General features: G+C 49.6%; 1 protein-coding gene across 1 annotated transcript; it reads right to left on the reverse strand.

Moving 5' to 3' along the window:
• Window positions 1-3,414: 3,414 nt before the first annotated feature.
• LOC135886398 (Ig heavy chain Mem5-like) lies at window positions 3,415-19,853 on the reverse strand. Its single transcript, XM_065414160.1, has 4 exons — window positions 19,834-19,853; window positions 6,582-6,876; window positions 3,900-4,030; window positions 3,415-3,697 (listed from the first exon to the last, which is right to left on the reverse strand). The coding sequence occupies exons 1-4, from the start codon at window positions 19,851-19,853 to the stop codon at window positions 3,415-3,417; spliced, it is 729 nt and encodes a 242-aa protein (XP_065270232.1).
• Window positions 19,854-20,221: the final 368 nt, after the last annotated feature.

The following is a 20,221-nucleotide window of genomic DNA, read 5'->3' on the forward strand; positions in this document are numbered from 1 at the left end:
TTGTGTTTAAAGAACTTGTGTGATATGAACGCTACGTGTTTTTCAACCATCCCTACAATGTAATATTGAGAGATAACAACAAAAACATTTCCATTCCCAGACAAGTATCAGTATTCATGCTGAAACACAAATCTCCATTCCCATAACACTCATGTTCCCTTTCATATCCCCACACTCATTCACACACACTGGAGAGAGAGAGAGAGAGAGAGAGAGAGAGAGAGAGAATGTTCTCAGGGAATGTTCCATAGACAGTTACACTGAAGGATACTCAGACGATGAGGGTGGGTGGGTGGCTGGCTCCATAATGCACCACGGTACTAGGCTCTCAGACTGGCTGAAGACCAGTTCAGTGATGAGGCTAATAGAAGTGAGACAATGTACAGGGCAGGGAGTCAAATAAATCTATAAATAGACATTGCACAGCTCTATGGCATTGACCAACATGGATTTTGGGAACAGCCTTGTTCCCTTTTGTAGCTTCCAGGGTTTGTGTTTTCACCTCTCCTGCTTTCTATCCCCACACGGGAACTGAGAGGTGAACATGGGACTATTTGGGCTTCTGTTTGGCAGATAATAATTCCTTTTAACCCATATCAATGTGTAATAGAATATTTGGTGTCATGTTATCTGATTAGAATATGACCATATAGATCATTGTTGCAACCACTGTGGTATATTTGCATCAAATCTTGTAGATGGGCGTCTCCCATGGTCCATTGTCAACCAAGTGTTTCTTGATGAACCACTTAATTTGAACAGTCCCTCCAAGGTGTGCCGGCTGGTTACCTTGTGGGCAGTACCCCAGGAGCCCACATTTGAAATCCAAGTACAGAGCCAATATTTATATCTTCAAATACAAAAATGATACATGTTTACAGATAGCACAATCATAACCAGCAAATCATAACCTTTTCATAGACATCTCACTCCACAACCTTTGTACAATACTTGCTGCAAATATATAACAGTGGTTGCAACAATGATCTATATGGTGATATTTTAATCAGATAACATGACACACACTTATTTGCATATCCCCCTCCTGGTGACACATAAAACCTCCTCACTTAGCGAGCCCAATTGACCTGCCTGGGGATTCAGAAAGTGGCACAGGGAAGCGAGGAAGGATCATGCAGGGGGCAGGGAGCCCACCTGGGACCCTGCATGCCCAGACTTCTTGTGTCACTCGTGGCAAGTCACCTGGGGCCGGATTTTTCTAAGTATTGACACATCAAGCGGGATTTTCTAAAGCAACGCTGCGCCCAACTCCCAGAGGTGCACCTCAGTTCTCAGGCTGTGAAATGGGGATAACGGGACCTTCCTGCCTCACCGGGGTTTAGTGTGGATAGATGCGATAAAAAGCATGAGGTGCTCAGATCTGATGGTGTGTATCTAAGAGTGTGTCTCAAACTTTTTCTACTGGTGACCCCTTTCACACAGTACGCCTCTGAGTGTGACCCCTCTAATAAAATTAAAAACACTTTTTAATATATTCAATATCATTGTAAATGCTGGAGGCAAGCAGGGTTTAGGGTGGAGGTTGACAGCTGACCCCCCATGTAATAACCTCCCGACCCCCAGTTTGAGACCCCCTGACTAAGACAAACAAATCTATTACTCTGGCTGTGATGCAAAGATCACTGACATGAATGGAATGAGTGCCGCCTCCCTTGCCTTCATTTGGCTTTGGGCCATTCCCCGATGCAGCAACTGATCGATATTCCTTCCCATGAGAAAACAGCAGGTCGGGTGACATGATTAACCTGGGCAAAAATGTCTTCGTCTGCGTCTGACGAAGTGGGTATTCACCCATGAAAGCTTTTGCTCCAATACGTCTGTTAGTCTATAAGGTGCCAGAGGACTCTTTGTCACTTATTATAAGGAAGGAATCTCACATTCTTTTAGAGCCTGACGCAAAACCCTTCACAACTCCAGGGAAACCCTCCCGTTTAGTGCAACGTGAGCTGTGTCAGGCCCTGTGTTCATAGCCCTGAGGCTGCAAAGTTGTCAGTTGTTCCTTGAAATGTCAATTGTAAATGTCTTCACCAGAGGCAATGGACTGATCACTAGAACAGAGCTAATTAGATGAAGAGGATGCTTCCTTCAGAGGATCAGCAGCTGTGATTGAAGCAGAAAACTCTCGGAGCTATCAGATTAGTAGAAGAGTCCCGGGCAGATTCATTGGTCTGGGTAAAATACCAAATCTGACTGATTATAACGAGACTACTGATGAGACTGAGGAATGAAGGATTTTGCCCAATATTAGTGAGGTCCTGGGCCTCAGCCTGTCAAAGACTCAATATCATTTCTGCAGGAGCTGCGCGAGATAATCACAGTAGAAATGATGGTGATAGTAAAATCTATTTCCTATTCAGTGGTTTTCATTCACACATTTCCGAGCGTTTTACAAAGGAGTTAAGTGGCATTACCCCAGTTTTTGCCCAAGGGGAAACTGAGGCACGTGAACGTGAAATGAGTTGCCCAAGATCACCGAGGAAATAAGTGGCATAACCGGAAATAAATTCTGTGTCTCTGTTTGGTGCTGAACACTATGGGAAAACGGGTCTACGGACACCCGCCATGCACCGCGCAGTAACAGGTAGATAAAGGTAGTCGACCAGCTCTCTAAACTGGTTGAACTGCTCACCCCATGTTAAGTCAGATTCTGTTCTCAGTTAGGCACTAGAAATCCTGAATAATTCAGTTTAGTGCAGGGGATGGCTTCCGGATTCAGGACAGGGTAACTAAGAGCATAATTTGCTAAGACTTTTCAAATCCAGTGTCTGCACCTTTAATACACTTAGAAATGGTCTGAAAGCTTTTTCTGTGTGTATTTTCACGTGTGTTTTCACGTGTATACAGTTGTATGAGTGCTTGAAATTACGGATGTGGGTGTGCAGGGAGCTTGTGTGTTTGTGTGTAGGTGTTGGTATGGGTGCTTGAAGACCTAAGTGTGTGTGATTGCATGTGAGTGTTGTTGTGTTCTTATCTGTTTGTATATATTTTTGTGTTTGCAAACATGTGTTTGTGTGTATACTTGTGGTGTGTCTGTGTTCCTGTGTTTACGTGTTGAGATGTGTCACTGTGCCTCTGTGTGTGTGTTTCCGTTTTTCTGTCTCTGGTACAGAAAAGGGGTCAGAAGAGCTCTTAATACTGCAGTGTCTGATGTACAGAGGAATTCCAGGGTGAATAATTTAAATCCATTTAGAAATGGTGCTGCCCTGCACATATTTATAATCCAGGCACCTGCATTTCTTCCCCAGACCAGTCTCTCCGATGCTCCCATCGCCGTGTTCCTTCCTGTCTGTGTCTGGTCAGCGCCCCCAGCCGGCAAACCGCCTCTGCTGCAGCTGCCAGGAAGGTTTTGTCTGAGCCCAGACTGGCTTCCCCTCACTGGGTGTGTCAGTGTCTCTACACGGCGGTGTCCTCGGCTTTCAGGCTGTTCATGTGGAAGCAGAAAGTGGTGCTGTCCTCGAAGGCTGTAGATCTCCCTTGGGTGGAGGAGGCGTAACTGTGGATGGAGGGATCATAGTACCTGGCCAGCCACTCCAGCCCCTTCCCGGGCTCCCGTCTGATCCAGCCCATCCAGGCGCTGCTAAGAGTGAACCCGCTGGTTGCACATTGCAGCGTGTGGGACTCTCCGGGCTTCTTCAGCTCTGGCCCCGACTGGCTCAGAACCACCTGCGAGCAGGCCCTGGGGGACAAGGGAGAAAACAAGGCAACGGTACATTGAAGGAGTAAATTTAAATCAAAGGAGGAAAATGAGTCACATTAACCACATTGTCCAATAAAGGTGCGAGGTAACAGATTAAAGCTCTGTTATCAATCACAGCCATTGCAGTGTCACTCACAGAACAATCCCTCGCCCTTCAGTAGACTGACTGGGGAGAAAATACCTCCCAAAGCCGCAGCAATGAAAACTAGGAGACAGAGACTCATTTTCCCTGGTGCTCGAGGGGAAAGTTCTTAGGGAATTGCTGGTAACTGCACAGACCCAGGGGCTGCGGATTGTCTCCCCAGGTGCAGCCTGGGAAGAGAGAGGCACAGATTTAAAGAGCAGACTCTCACTTTTATTTGCATATCGCCCTGTTTACAAGAGACACAAGTTCTGTCGTGGATCGAGCTCAGTTTTTGTTATCTGGGACTCAGGGAGAAGGGGCGGGATTTTCCCTCTGTGGTCCACCCCTCCACTGTCAGGATCGGAGCATGATTGGCTTTGCACTTCCTACGTCATTCTGAGGAGGTCAAATTCTCATCTTCTTTATCCCAGTCCTAACCCGAAGTTTAACATTTACCTTAATCCTAAAAGGAACTGGAAAACCTAACCCTACCCTAAATCCTTACAGTAGCCCAAAAAGTACCTCTAATTCCCATCTAATCCCATCTTTTTCCTCTTACCCTACATTTAATTTTAATGTATACATTAAATTTAATGGTACATCCTGAGCCTAACCCTAACCACCATAAAGGTAATTGCTAACCCTACATTTTAAAACTCACCCAAACTGAATTGTTCACCCTAATCGTAAAACCTTCAACTGTAATTCTGAGAGTAAACTATAACTCTAAACTTCAAAGCTAAAACAAAATGTGTAAACTTAACGGTAACCCTAACCTCAAACACTTCTCTTTAACTCCTATCCTTAACCCAAATTTATACCCTATCTCTACATCCTGTCAGACTAACCCTAATTATTACCCCAAACCATTCTTTTCATCCTAAATGTAGCCTCAGTCTAAACTTTAATCCGTCCCTAAGGTAAACTCTAAACCCTAAATAGTAAATCTTAGCTGTGGATGGATAGAATTTAATTCTAAGGTTATTAGTGGTGAGTTACTTTATAGGGCAGAAAAAAAGAGAGGCAGGTAATATTTCACAGCCTTCCAAGCAATAATGCCAATAGTTATTGGAGTGGATAACCTTGTATTTGGAAGAAGATCTGGTTGGTCGTCAGGTGGGATTTGAAATTGTTTCTCTTGCTTCCTCAGGTTAGACTGGACATGGTAGTTTGCATGGGCAAGATTTTTGTCCTTCTGTGGCACATATAATTTTTTTTAACTGTATGAACATTGAGAATAAAATGTTTGGGACCTTGAGTCTCACCAAATGTTCCCAGGCAGAAAGACTATGACCTTTGCATCTGTGCCTTCTGTGGACAGGGATTTGAAAGATGTTGGGTTGGTGCCTCAGTTAATGTGAGAAAAGGTGGGTAGTGTGGGGAAAAGCCAGTAAAACATTATAGGCCCTGTCAAGGCTGCTTCCCCACTTTGAACTTTAGGGTACAAATGTGGGGGCCTGCATGAAGACTTCTAAGCTTAACTACCAGCTTAGATCTGGTCCGCTGCCACCATTCCCAAAGCTAATTCCCTTCCCTGGGAAGCCTTGAGAAACCTTTCACCAATTCCCTGGTGAATACAGATCCAACCCCCTTGGATCTAAAAACAAGGAAAAATCAATCAGGTTCTTAAAAAGAAGGCTTTTAATTAAAGAAAAAGGTAAAAATCATCTCTGTAAAATCAGTATGGAAAATAACTTTACAGGGTAATCAAACTTAAAGAGCTCAGAGGACCTCCCTCTAGCCTCAGGTTCAAAGTACAGCAAACAAAGATAAACACTCTAGTAAAAGGTACATTTACAAGTTGAGAAAACAAAGAAAAACTAACACGCCTTGCCTGGCTGTTTACTTACAAGTTTGAAATATGAGAGACTTGTTTAGAAAGATGTGGAGAAACTGGATTGATGTCTGGTCCCTCTCAATCCCAAGAGCGAACAACAACCAAAAACAAAGAGCACAAACAAAAGCTTCCCCCCCCCCCAGATTTGAAAGTATCTTGTCCCCTTATTGGTCCTTTGGGTCAGGTGTCACCCAGGTTACCTGAGCTTCTTAACCCTTTACAGGTAAAAGGATTTTGGAGTCTCTGGTCAGGAGGGATTTTATAGTACTGTACACAGGAGAGCTGTTACCCTTCCCTTTATAGTTATGACAGGCCCTTATGCATATCCTATGAAGGTCAATAGAAAGACAACTCTTCAGAGCAAGGGGCGTTGGCTTAGGCCAGTGGTTATCAACCTATTTACCATTGTGGGCCACATATGCAGCTCGCTATGTGTTACGTGGGACACACCCACACAATACGTATAGTACCTGTATGGCCCTGTAGGTGGCACATGGGCCGCAGTTCTGTGCTGATTGGGCTGCAAGGGCCCACGGGCGACAGATTGAGAACCACTGGCTTAGGCCACGTATTCCTGAACCTGAGTCAGCAAAGTTCTGTTGCTTGAAATGTGGATGCATATGTTCTCAGCACAGGACAGGAGTGCTTGTTTCTTCATGCATGTGGTTAGGCTTGTCTGGGCCTGTATGTTTATGTATGGGTATGTTTGTCAGTGCACACACGTGTTTGTATGTGTCTATATATGTGTTTCTGTTTGTGTTTGGAATGGGAAAAGGGGTGAGAATACATCTCTCTATGGCTGTGTCTGATGCTCAGAGGAATTTCAGGCTGGGTGAATTCAATCTCTGGTGAAATGAGACGAGGGGAGGTTTTTGTCTGAGCTCAGAATCACTGCCCCTCACTGTGTCTCTGGCGCAGTAATACACGGCGGTGTCCTCCACTTTCAGGCTGGTCATTCCTAAATAGAAGTTGATGCTGTCCTTGGAGGCTGTGAATTGGCCCTGGGCAGAGGAGGCATAGTGCTTAGAGTTCAGCTCATAATAATAAGCAAACAGCCACTTCCCGGGCTCCTGTCTGATCCAGTACATCCAGGCGCTGCTAAGAGTGAATCCGTTGATGGCACATTGCAGCGTATGGGACTCTCTGGGCTTCTTCAGCGCTGGCCCCGACTGGGTCAGAACCACCTGCGAGCGGGCCCTGGGGGTTGGAGAGAAAAAAAGGGGAGATTGTAAATAAAGCCAGGGCCGGCTCTGCCATTTTTGCCGCCCCAAGCAAAAAAAACAACAACAAAAAACGCTCAGACTGCCGCCGCCCGAACTGCCGAAGCGCAAAAAAAAAAAAAAAAAAAAAAAAAAGCTGCCCGGTCTCTGCTGCCCCAAGAATGGACGGAATGCCGCCCCTTAGCATGTGCCACCCCAGGCACCTGCTTGCTCTGCTTATGCCTGGACCTGGCCCTGAATAAACTCACTCAGCAGAGGAAACTAGTCATTAGCCCCAGGTTCAAGGAGCAAACGAAAATAACCAGGGAACAGTGAGAGAACCAGCCACACTGGGCACTTTGTACATCAGTTGGTGTGAGATGACCGAATAAAGAAGTGTCACACACAACATCGATATCAGCAGCAATAGTACCAGATACCCGGCCCCTCCTGTGTATTAATGGGGGATAAAATACCTTCCAGAGCCGCTACAAAGAAAATCAAATGGAGCCAAAGAGTCATTTTCCCTGGTGTTGGAGGGGGAAGTTTTCAGGCGATTGGCTGTGCACAGACATCGGGGGGGTGGGGGCTGCAGATGGTCTCTCTGAGTGCAGCCTGGGCAGATTTAAACAGGAACCTGTCACCCCTATTATATCCCCCTCCTTATAAGAGAGACAAGCTCCCTAAGAGCCCGTCTGAAAATCTAGGGTTGGGGATTCAGGAAGGCAGAGCCGGACGTCAGTGGTTAGGGATCCAGGCTGGGGTTACGGGTACGGGAATTCCATCCCATTTTTCCTCCACAGACTTCCTGGGTTACCTTGGGCAAGTGTAACGTGTTCCCCTTGTGTTTCAGGCCTCCATCTCCACATAGAGGGGCGGCAAGTTATATGGGCCCTGGTGTCTGAGCTCCAGCAAATTCAGGGCCCGGGGGCCGGGCTCCACCAATGTTCGGGGCTGGGTCTCCTCCCCGGCCCCACCTGCTGCCCCTGTGTGTCTCCTCCCCCGAGAGTCCCCGCCTGCCATGGGCAGCTCCATGCTGAGCTCCCTCACCAGCCATGGCTGGCTACAAGGGAGCAGCACCGAGAGCAGGCTGACGTATCTGCTGTGCAGCTCACCGCCCCCCCCCCAGGCGATTCGTAGCTGACTCCGAGGCGGGGCCTTATCCTGGCTGGACCTCCTGAGCAGCACCCCGGGGGAGCTTGGGTGAGTGTGGTGCTGGGGGGCTGAGGAGGGGGCTGCCCTCAGTGAGGGGGCTGCAGGGAGAGGGCTGGGGGGACCTCCTCTCTGGCCTTCCACCCCAGCCCCTGGGCAGCCTACCTGCTGCACCCCAAACTCCTCATCCCCGGCCCAGCCCCATACCCCGCACCCCAACCCTCTGTCCCAGCCCAGAGCCCACTTCCAGCACCCAAACCCCTCCCAGAGCCCACACCCGTCCTGCACCCAAATTCTCTCCCAGAGCCTGCACCCCAAACCATTTACTGCACCCAAACTCCCTCCCAGAGCCTTAGGCAGTGTGTGTGTGTGTGGGGGAAGACTTGAACCGGTTCTGGGCACCACCAAAAAATATACAAACCTGCCATCCCTGTCCACCTGTGGACATAAATAACACTTTCCTTCCTCACAGACTTGTTGGGAGGATAAATACATTAACGATTATGAGGTTCCCAGATACTATGTGATGTGGCCATGTAAGGGCCTAAAATACAGGAATGTCCTAGCCTGGTCCTGGGCCACTGATCATTGAAATGAACGGGAGCGTTTCCAGTACTTCTTTGGAACATTTCCACAGATACTTTTGGTGGATTCTCCTTTCCATGTGAAATGTCACTGTTTTCTCACCTGGGTAATTTGAGTAAAGATGCACTGCTGTGGGAAGTATGCTGTAAATACTGCTCAGTAATGATGGAAAGCCCAGGAAAGTCAAAGGGGGAAAAAAACACAAAAACCTGCTGTTTAGTTCGGTGTTCGCTGGATGGCGCCCTGTGTTATAAACCTGAGTCAGGAAAATTCTGGGACTATTGCTTGAAATTTTAATGCAGGTGTTCGCAGAATGGGGAACATAAAGCCAAAGTTAATGCGGATGATTCCTATAGAGATTCAGCAATTCGGATTTAATTACAAACCCAGTGAGCTATAAGACTAGCGAAATATTCCTGTGCAGATTGATATGCCTGCATGAAACAATCACATCCTGCTGGCTTTATTCGTCCCCTGTGTAACCCCATTGATTTAACTTGGACCGGTCGTGGGAGTAAAGAATAAAGGATCTTGCAGAAGATTAGTAAGGACATTGGCTCATCAAAGCATCAGTCAGTGCCCTTTCTGCCTGAGGATGAGACACGGAAAGTACAGAGTATATTACACCTGCTGCTGTTTTAGCTGCTGCTGCTGCTAATGATAATATCACCCAACTCTTCCCTAGTGATTTTCCAGCCATGGCTCTCAAGCAAAGAAAGAAAATGTTATTCTCTCCAATGCTTCTAAACCTGTAAACTGAGGCACGGGGAAGTGAAGGGCCTTGCTGAAGGTCACCCTCTGTTTACGCTGGTATCTGTGATTCTGCGTTTGTGTCTTTGAGTCCTCCAGGGTATGTGATTGTCAGTAGGTTTATTTTGTGTATGTGTGCAGCTTGCTTTCCTTTGTGTGTGTTGTACTGCGAGTGTTCACGTGTGGATACACGGGTGAGTGTGTGTGTCCATGTGTGGATACATGGGTGAGTGTGGTGCCTTTCTAATCCTGTCCGTGTGCTTGGAACAGAAAAAACGGGTGAGAATAAACATGTGAGTGGCAGCCTGTGACGCTCAGAGGAATTCCGGGGGAGGGAACTAAGCCCATTGTGAAACTGTCAGAGCCGGCAACTATTTATACCCTGGGAGAGTTTCTCTGGGCTGCTCACATCCCCTGTCCCTGGCAGTCGGGGGCTGGTTGGCGCCCTCAGGAGCGGACACGTAGCGCTGTTACAGCAGGGGAAGCTTTTTGTTTGAGCTCAGACTCGCTTCCCCTCACTGTGTCTCGTGCAGTAATACACGGCAGTGTCCTCCGCTCTCAGGCTGGTCATTTGCAGGTAGAAGTTTGTGCTGTCCTTGGAGGCTGTGAATCAGCCTTGGATGGAGGAGGCGTAGTACTTGGTGCAGGGCCGCCCAGAGGGGGCAGCAAGTGGGGCAATTTGCCCCAGGCCCTGGGCCCCGCAGGGGCCCCCACGAGAATGTTGGAGGCTCCTCCGCACCTCCACCTTCCCCCATCCCGCGGCGCCTCAGCGCGCTGCGTCCAGGAGTGGCCCTGGACAGTGCTGCAGCGGTGGCTTGGGCGGGGCCTGAGGTCCTCCTGCTGAGAGCCGCGTGGTAAGGGGGCGGGGCTGCGAGCTCTGGCGGGCCCAGCGGCAGGAGGTCCTGGAGGTGGCTCGCTGAGGCTCTGGGAGAGGGGGTAAGCGGCATGGTAAGCCCCTCTGAGCCGGGCACCCCCCTGACCCAATCCCCCCCCAGCCCTGACCTCCAGCTCTGAGCCCAGCCCCTCTGAGCCGTGCACCCCCCTACCCCATCCCCCACAGCCCTGACCCCCAGCTCCAAGCCCAGCCCCTCTGAGCCGGGCACCCCCTGACCCCATCCCCCTCACAGCCCTGACCCCAGCATTAGGGGGGCTGTGTTGGTGAGTATCTGAGTGTCTGTTGCTGGGACAGTTTGTCAGTTTGACCGTGTGCTTGATTGCTTGCTTGCTTGTTTGAAAAGTGTGAATTGGGAGTGCTTTGTTCCAGGTGGGCCTTGAGTGGGCCTGATTGGTATATAAGGGCAGTCAGCAGCGAACCAGCTGAGCGGCGAACAGCAGAGGCTAACAGAGGGAGCTTGCCTGGGGAGAGCTCACTGAGGCTTTCATCTGTGGGTTTCTCTGAGTAGTTCCTGCAACAGCTGAGGAAGCTCTTAAGAGGAAGGTGATATGGAAGGTGAGCTGTTGTAACCTGCACAGGTTGTGCCATGTTTGTCTTTCTTCCACAGGACAGAAGCGACTTTGTCTGTACAAAGTGCAAGCTGGTCTCCATATTGGAAGAGAAGGTTCGAGGTCTGGAGAAACGAGTATCGACTCTGCGTTGCATAAGGGAAAATGAAGATTTCCTGGACAGACGTCAGGAGATGCTTCTACGGCCACAATGTTCTGAAGATTCAGAGCAGGCGCAGCAGGGACAGAAGGATGGTGAAGAAGTTTGGCAGCATGTGACCTCCAGAAGGAGAAAGAGGAGCGTCCATGTACCAGCAATGGAGATACAGGTGAGCAATCGTTTCCATGTTCTCTCTACAGGTACTAATGAGGAGAGTGGACTAGATGACCCATCTGAGGGAAGGGAGCAGAAGGAGACTCCACCAATTGGAAGGCAAAAGATGCACTGTCCTAGGGATGGGGGTTCCACGACCACCATTCCCAGGAGGAGGAGGAGGGTGGTGGTGGTGGTCAGGGACTCCATCCTCAGGGGGACTGAGTCATCTATCTGCCACCCCGACCGGGAAAACCAAGAGGTCTGCTGCTTGCCAGGAGCTAGGATACACGATGTGACGGAGAGACTGCCGAGACTCATCAAGCCCTCGGATCGCTACCCCTTCCTGCTTCTCCATGTGGGCACCAATGATACTGCCAAGAATGACCTTGAGCGGATCACTGCAGACTACGTGACTCTGGGAAGAAGGATAAAGGAGTTTGAGGCGCAAGTGGTGTTCTTGTCCATCCTCCCTGTGCAAGGAAAAGGCCTGGGTAGAGACCGTCGAATCATGGAAGTCAACGAATGGCTACGCAGGTGGTGTCGGAGAGAAGGCTTTGGATTCTTCGACCATGGGATTGTGTTCCAAGGAGGAGGAGTTCTAGGCAGAGATGGGCTCCACCTAATGAAGAGAGGGAAGAGCATCTTCGCCAGCAGGCTGGCTAACCTAGTGAGGAGGGCTTTAAACTAGGTTCACCAGGGGAAGGAGACCAAAGCCCTGAGGTAAGTGGGGAAATGGGATCCTGGGAGGAAGCACAAGCAGGAGAGAGCAAGAGGGGAGGACTCCTGTCTCATACTGAGAAAGAGGGACAATCGATGAGTTATCTTAAGTGCCTATTCACAAATGCAAGAAGCCTGGGAAACAAGCAGGGAGAACTGGAAGTCCTGGCACAGTCAGGGAACTATGATGTGATTGGAATAACAGAGACTTGGTGGGATAACTCACATGACTGGAGTACTGTCATGGATGGATATAAACTGTTCAGGAAGGACAGGCAGGGCAGAAAAGGTGGGGGAGTTGCATTGTATGTAAGTGTAACCCTGCTGCCCATCTAAGTTGGCAGCAACAAGGGCCGGGTTCTGTATCTAGGGGTTCTGTTTCAATAACGCAATGCAAAACCGGCTCGAGCCCCCACCCATTGACCTGGGACAATTACATACCACCCCCCTGGGTACCTCTAAGAGGCAATACTTCCCCTCTCGCAAGCACGGAGTCTGAGTGTAGCAGAAAATGTTTAATAACATGAGGTAAACAACATCAGCATAAAATTGGAAAAAACACCACAAACAGGATTCATAACACAAACCATGAGCAAAACCCACCCCAGCAAATTGGGCTGTGTCCTTTCCCTTTGGCTCTTGAATCCAACAACCCAAAAATCACCCAGAGTCCCCAAAGTCCAACACCCCCAAAGTCTCTGTCCCTGGTCGGTGCAGCCCCAGAGTAAAAGGGGGGGGGCACACAGGGTGTTAAGGGGCACCTTACATGACCCAAGGCTGGCCAGCCGTCTGTTTCTCCATGGGGGTTCTGCCGCAGCCTTCACCACGAGCCAGTCCACTTTCCTGCCATCCCACGAACTGCTCCGCTCTACAAGCTGCTCCGCTCCACTCCGCTCCGCTCACCGACCTGTGAGCCGTTCCAGCCGTCCCCGCAAACAGCTCCGCTCACCGTTCCTTGGGCCACTCCAACCGGCCCCGCCAGGCTCCGCACCGCTCGCTGCTCGCTGCTCCTCCTGTCGTCCCCACAAATTGCTCCGCCAGCTGCTGAGCAATATAGCTTCAGTCTCCCCACTAGTTAACACAGCACTCAGTGATCTCAGCTCTTAATAACTTTAGCTCTTTTGTGATTTCAGCTCTTAGCGATTTCAGCTCATAGTATAGTAGGGGAGCCCCAGTGCTGGTGCACCATTGGCCCAAAGTGAATTCAGCTCAGGAGCCTGTAACTAGACTCCTAATGGAATCAAAGTTAGCTCTGACATTCAACAGTGGAGAGAGGAGGTGGTGTAATTGGTGTTTCAAACCCTCAGAGGGGTCCCATGCCATCAGGTACAAATACCTGTCCCCATCCTCTCTCAATTCACTGGGTTTTGTAACCCATGCCCCTTGTCAAGCAAGTGATACTTAGGTAATGGTGAAGGACTCACTCAGTCCTTCTGTCATACAACAGTTCCACTGGCCTTGATTCACAGGATCAGGGTAACAAAACTTTATTCTTCCTGCCCCAATAACAGAGAAACTGGGGATCCCACACCAGCCAAAGTAACCACTTTAGTTGCTGTTGTTTCATGCCAGGCGAGTGGGTGTGCCTATGCAAACAAGATCAGCCCCTGGAGTTCTTTTCCACACTCACCATAATTCACCACCAGATGTCATGGTAGAGCTCATCCTGACTCTGCTTACATCCTCCCCCCAGCCAAGAATTTGTCGTCCCGACAAATCACACTCCCTATTATACCAACTCACTGGTTCCCTCCAAAAGGCCTCAGATAGCCCACTTTAGCTTCCACAAGCCTGTGTGCTAAACATATTGGTTCCTCACTAGTCACCCCAGGTGCATTATAAGTCAACCGTTTTACTGGTCTTATTACCCTGTCTCATCTATTGAGACTCTCTGTTACAGTGGTAGAGGGGACAGCCTCTTGAAAGACAGATGGGGAGGTTTCGTTTGAGGGCCCCTCGGCTACTGGCATAGGCCCCTACAGTTCTAGTTCTAACAATGGAGGGTCCAAGGTGCCCAGGACATCCTCCACCTGTATGTCTCCACTGTCCAATAACCTGTGTTTGTCATCACATGGGGGTCCCACCAGTGGCTCAGGGGTGTCAGGAATGGGCCTAAATACTTCTGCCATGGGGTTTAGGGCGGAAGAGGAGGAACTCTCTTTTGATTCAGCTGATCGAGACTGAAATCTTGACTCCATCCCAGGATACACCATGGTTGTGTCTTCCTCCTCAGACTCACTCTCGGATGTGCTGCATAGGGGTAGGTTAGCTGCAGGGGGCTGGCTGTCCACATTGGAGGGCAGCTTTGGTCCAGCACCTTCGTTCTGCCCGGTTGACCTGTTGTGGCCCATCTCATAAGGGGTGCCTACCAATTCCCCCACAGGGAGCAAAAGGTTTCTATGCACTGTCTTTGTCTGCCCTGGACCCTCTTCAGGTTTGATCTTGTAGACCGGCAGGTCTCCTAGCTTTTCCATCAACAAGTAAGGTATTGCCTTCCATCTGTCAGCTATCTTATGTTTGCCAGTAATACCCAAATTTCTCAGCAGGACTCTGTCCCCCGGCTGGAGCTCTTGCAGACGTACCCTAGCATCATATCGATGTTTGTTGCGGTCTGCGTTCTTCCGAGCCGCAGATGCAGGTAAGTGATAAGCATCCCGCAGCTTTTCTCTTAGTCGGGATACATATTGCTGATGAGTTTCATAGCTATCTCCATCCTCTGATACACCAAAGCACAGGTCTATGGGTAATCTTGGTTCTCGCCCAAACATTAAGAGGTATGGGGTGACTCCTGTAGCATCATTCTTTGTGGCATTGTAGGCGTGCACCAGAAATGCGACATGTTGGCTCCAGGTTGCCTTCTGCTCTGGCCGCAAAGTCCCCAACATATCTAATAGGGTTCGGTTGAACCTCTCTGGCTGAGGATCACCTTGCGGGTGATAAGGCGTTGTCCTAGACTTTTTAATTCCCGCTATCCTCAGCACCTCCTTCAGAAGGTGACTCTCAAAGTCCTGCCCCTGATCCGAGTGTATCCGGGCTGGAAATCCATAAACTGAGAAATATTTCTCCCACAGTACTCGAGCAACAGTGGTGGCCCTCTGATCACGTGTGGGATATGCCTGCGCATATCGCGTATAATGGTCAGTCACTACTAGAATGTTCCCAATATTTCTCTTGTCTACTTCCAAAGACAAGAAATCAATGCATACCAGCTCCAGAGGTTTGTTGCTGGTGATGTTCTTCAGATATGCAGCCCTCGTGGGCAGAGTTTTCCTCTGAACACATCGAGCGCAGGTCTCACATTTCCTGCGAACATCTTCAGCCATCCGAGGCCAATAGAACCTACTACGAATAAGTTCCAGGGTCCTCTCCATCCCTAAATGTCCAAAGTCATCATGCAGGGCCCTCATGGCCAGGGCTCTGTACTCTTTTGGCAGCACTAGCTGTGCTCGTTGCTTTTGTAAAGGGTCTGTGGTCACTCGGTGTAGCACTCCCTGAATCAGTTTTAGTTTGGTCCATTCTCTCAATAGTAGTTTACCCTCCGGGTTAGGTGGGTAAACTACCACAGCTGGGCTTCGCCCCTCCCTTTTGGCAAGTAGTGTATCACGAATGTCAATATCTTGCAGCTGGGCTTCCTGCCAGTCAGCCGCATTGAGCATGGGCAAAGGAGATTGGTCCAACGCAATATAGTTCACTGAAGCAGAAGGCACGCATTCAGGGGGCAGGCCCAAAGCTTTTGCAGCACATCCATGAAGACTCTCATGGGACTCTGGCTCCCGGCGACTCACACTGCAAATAGCCCTCACTCCATCTGTGGGTATCACAGCAATTCCTGGTGCCTGTGGACGCCTGGACAATGCATCTGCATCTACATTGCTTCTCCCTGATCGGTACTGAATGCTGAAGTCATAGCTAGCCAAAGCGGCCACCCATCTTTGCCCTGTAGCATCCAGCTTAGCACTTGTTAACACATAGGTCAGTGGGTTGTTGTCTGTCCACACCTGGAATTGAGCACCATATAAGTAGTCTCGAAATTTCTCAGTGATGGCCCATTTCAAGGCCAAGAACTCCAGCTTGTGGGTGGGATAGCGAGTTTCACTATCAGACAGTCCTCGGCTGGCAAAGGCTACAGGTTTACATTTTCCTTCCACTTCCTGGTACAGTACTGCTCCCAGACCCTCCAAACTGGCATCAGTATGCAGGATAAATGGTTTGCTTGGGTCAGCAAAGACTAGGACTGGAGCATGAGTTAGACAAGTAATGATTTCTCGAAAAGCCCTTTCACATCTCTCATCCCACCGTGGCCCAAATGGTTCGAAGGGGCCATAGTGTCTCTGCACAGGAGGCTTTGGGGACCTCCCCTTATTCTTGGTCTTCGATTTGTTCCTGCTGGACTGGTATCCCCTGGTAAGATCATTCAGAGGTTTTACAATCGTAGCATAGTTTTTCACAAATCTGCGGTAGTAGCCACTAAACCCAAGAAAGGTCTTGAGTTCTCTGTAGTTACTTGGACATGGCCATGTAGTGAGTGCTTCTATTTTATCGGGATCAGTACTCACACCCTCTTGGGACACGATGTGACCCACATAGTTCACTGAGATCCTGCAGAACTGGCATTTGTCAATTGAAAGCTTCAAACCATAATCCTCTAACCTATCAAGCACTTTAAGAAGTCTTTCTTCATGCTCCCCCAAGGTTCTTCCAAACACAATCAGGTCATCCAAATAAACTAACACTTGCATTAAATTCATGTCTCCCACAACTTTCTCCATAAGACGTTGAAATGTGGCAGGTGCTCCAGAAATCCCTTGGGGCATGCGTTCAAACTGATAAAACCCTAATGGACAGATGAAGGCTGTCTTCTCCTTATCTTCTTCACCCAGAGGGATCTGGTAGTATCCACTCCGAAGATCCAACACAGAGAACCACTGGCTTCCTAGCAAACAGTCTAAGGCATCTTGGACTCGGGGCATTGTGTACTGGTCAACCATAGTACGGCGGTTTAGGGTGCGGTAGTCAATACACATCCGGATTTTCCCATTCTTTTTACGGACCACCACAATGGGTGAGGCGTATGGGCTGCGGGACTCTGTAATGATGCCATTCGCAGCCAGCTCCTGAAGATGTTGTCGCACATCTTCCATCTCGGAGAGGGCAATCCTCCTAGATCTCTCCCTGAAAGGTCGAGAGTCATGTAGTCTGATGTTGTGCTCTACTCCTTTTGCACATCCCACATCCCACTCATGCAATGAGAACACCTTGGGTCTTTCACAAAGTTTCCTCCTCAGGCGATCATTCCACTCCTCGGACAACGGTGAATCTCCAAAGTCAAACTTTGCTGGGTCTATTGTCGGAACTTGAGTCTCACACTGGGGTTTTACAATTGATTCAGGCTCGAAGAGGTCTGCTATCTTTTGTCCTTGCTTCACAACAACATCTCGACTTGTTTCATTAGCAATCAGTATAGTCACCTTTTCCTGGGCTTCAGCAGGTAGGGTTATGACTCCACTGGGGACCAGCACTCCTTCCGGGAGCTCTCCTTCAACTGGCTGCTCTACCATTGCTAATGCCCCTTTACTGCCTTTCAGCCGGGTACTCATGATAAGCACTTCTTGCTCCGTCCTTGCAGGCACTACTAAGGGGGTTGTGCCCATGTACTTCAGTGCCCCAATCGGTAGCTCAGATGTCTCCTTTTTAGCACCCTCAATCTTCCAATAGGCTTCAGCACAAAGCGTATGGATCATCAGGGTATTCAGGTACTGGTCCCCAGCCCATCGTGTGCAGTAATCCGCGAGCACCTTGAAGAGACTGGAGTTGGTCCCTATCAGCACAGACACATCAGAGGTCCCTTTAGGGTCAGGGCATATTAATGCAGCTGTGTCCACCTCTTCTCTTACCCCAGCAACCTCCTCTGGGAATTCCAGGTGCACTATGACATACCCTTGGTAGGGGTATTCATCCATGCTGAGGCCACACAGACCAACGCCAGTCAGTGGCTGTATAGGCAGGTGCCTAAGCATCTGTTGGTAGAATGACTGAAATATAATAGTCACTTGAGATCCAGTGTCAAGCACAGCTTTACACTCCGCCCCTTCAATCTTCACCATGACCTCTGCTCGAGGCCCTATCAGTCCTGCGGGGATCCCAGCTGGACGGTCTTTTCTGGGGGAATCTTCAAATCCTGCAGGCCTGGGTGGTCCCCGTCCCCGGACTCTCTGGCAGCTACCGGATCTCTCCCAACTGATCCTCAGCTTTCCATACACTAAGGAGGGGTTTTCTTCATTATGGCACTTGGCAGCACTGTGTCCATCCTGACCACATTGGTAGCAGAAGAATTGTCCTTTCCCCCTTCGCCCAGGTGGGATGGTGGCTCTAAATGCTGACTTCTCCATCGCCACAGTCAGAGGCTCCTTATTCCTGGAAGTCTTAGCTCGGTCAATGGTGCTTTGCAGTTCAGCTATCCGTTCTGTCAGGACCTGCATTTGTTGGGCAAGTTCCTCTGTGGTGCTCACCATCAGTACACTGGCCGTTTGCAGTGGTGTTGTGCCGGCTGGCTCCAATGTTTGGGCTTCCCAAAACTCGCTGGCAGCCTGCCTTTCTTCCTCTTCTCTGACCTCCTTTATCAGCTGGGAATAACTTAGGGGATGTTCCCGTCGTTCTCTTAGCCGGAGATGGAGTAGAATCGGGTTCCGATACTGAGCTCCTCTTACAATTTGAGCCAGTCTGGTCCGATCCATCTGTTCAGCAGTCACTGCGCCCCTCATGACAGCTCTCTGAAGCAGTCTCTCCAGTCTCTGTATATAGGCTGAAATCTTCTCGCCAATTTGCTGTCGGGAATTAAGGAATTTACAGTAACTGTCTTCAGGGCCCTCTACGCTCCCAAAGGTATGATCAAGGGCCTCTAGGCAGTCCTTCACACTGACCCCAGGGTCAATGAGCTTCAGGGTGCGAATCACATCTAATGCTGGGCCACTAAGGCTCTCTATTAGACATCTTCACTTTTCTGCATCAGGTATGGCCCACTCCTGCAGCATTTCAGTGGTATGCTCCAACCAGGGTTCGAACTCCTCTGCCCCAGCAAATAATCTTAACTCACGACAAGAGTTTAACATAGCCTGGGACAGCACAATCTTTTCCAATATTTGCCCCAGTGCTTTTGCCCAATCATTGGCTGAGGCTGCGGCCCCTGAGCTAGAGGCTGCAGGTCCGGGGCCCAACAAACCTGATATATTAGCCATTATACAAACAGTAATTTCCTCAAAATATAACCACAATTGTTTCCCAATGCAGTGGAACACTCAACAGGTGCTTGCGAGGGGTACTGACCCAGGGAATCCCAGACGAGCCCCCCAAAATGTAACCCTTCTGCCCATCTAAGTTGGCAGCAACAAGGGCCAGGTTCTCTATCTAGGGGTTCCGTTTCAATAACGCAATGCAAAACCGGCTCGAGCCCCCACCCAGTGACGTGGGACAATTACATACCACCCCCCTGGGTACCTCTAAGAGGCAATACTTCCCCTCTCGCAAGCACGGAGTCTGAGTGTAGCAGAAAATGTTTAATAACATGAGGTAAACAACATCAGCATAAAATTGGAAAAAACACCACAAACAGGATTCATAACACAAACCATGAGCAAAACCCACCCCAGCAAATTGGGCTGTGTCCTTTCCCTTTGGTTCTTGAATCCAGCAACCCAAAAATCACCCAGAGTCCCCAAAGTCCAACACCCCCAAAGTCTCTTGGGTGCAGCAACCACCCAAAGTCCCAAAAGTCCAACAACCCCCAAAGTCTCTGTCCCTGGTCGGTGCAGCCCCAGAGTAAAAGGGGGGGGGCACGCAGGGTGTTAAGGGGCACCTTACGTGGTCCGAGGCTGGCCAGCCGTCTGTTTCTCCGTGGGGGTTCCACCGCAGCCTTCACCACGAGCCAGTCCACTTCCTGCCGTCCCATGAACTGCTCCACTCTACAAGCTGCTCTGCTCCGCTCCGCTCACCGACCTGTGAGCCGTTCCAGCCATCCCCGCAAACAGCTCCGCTCGCCGTTCCTTGGGCCACTCCAACCGGCCCCGCCAGGCCCCACACCGCTCACTGCTCCTACAGTCGTCCCCACAAATTGCTCCGCCAGCTGCTGAGCAATATACCTTCAGGCTCCCCCACTAGTTAACACAGCACTCAGTGATCTCAGCTCTCAACAACTTTAGCTCTTTTATGATTTCAGCTCATAGTATAGTAGGGGAGCCCCACTGCTGGTGCACCATTGGCCCAAAGTGAATTCAGTTCAGCAGCCTGTAACTAGACTCCTAATAGAATCAAAATTAGCTCTGACATTCAACAGTGGAAAGAGAAAGTGGTGTAATTGGTATTTCAGACCCTCATAGGGGTCCCA

The sequence above is a fragment of the Emys orbicularis genome, chromosome 12 (assembly GCF_028017835.1).
Source record: "Emys orbicularis isolate rEmyOrb1 chromosome 12, rEmyOrb1.hap1, whole genome shotgun sequence".
Taxonomy (NCBI): domain Eukaryota; kingdom Metazoa; phylum Chordata; order Testudines; family Emydidae; genus Emys; species Emys orbicularis.

What these genes read in the sequence shown, in the direction of transcription:
- LOC135886398 (XM_065414160.1), bottom strand. Translation starts at nt 19,853, where the DNA reads ATGGCTGGAACGGCTCACAG. An exon ending in ATGGCTGGAACGGCTCACAG is followed by an intron (nt 6,877 to 19,833) that starts GTCGGTGAGCGG and finishes TCCAACCCCCAG; the next exon opens with GGCCCGCTCGCAGGTGGTTC. An exon ending in CATTGCTGCGGCTTTGGGAG is followed by an intron (nt 3,698 to 3,899) that starts GTATTTTCTCCC and finishes CTTGTCCCCCAG; the next exon opens with GGCCTGCTCGCAGGTGGTTC.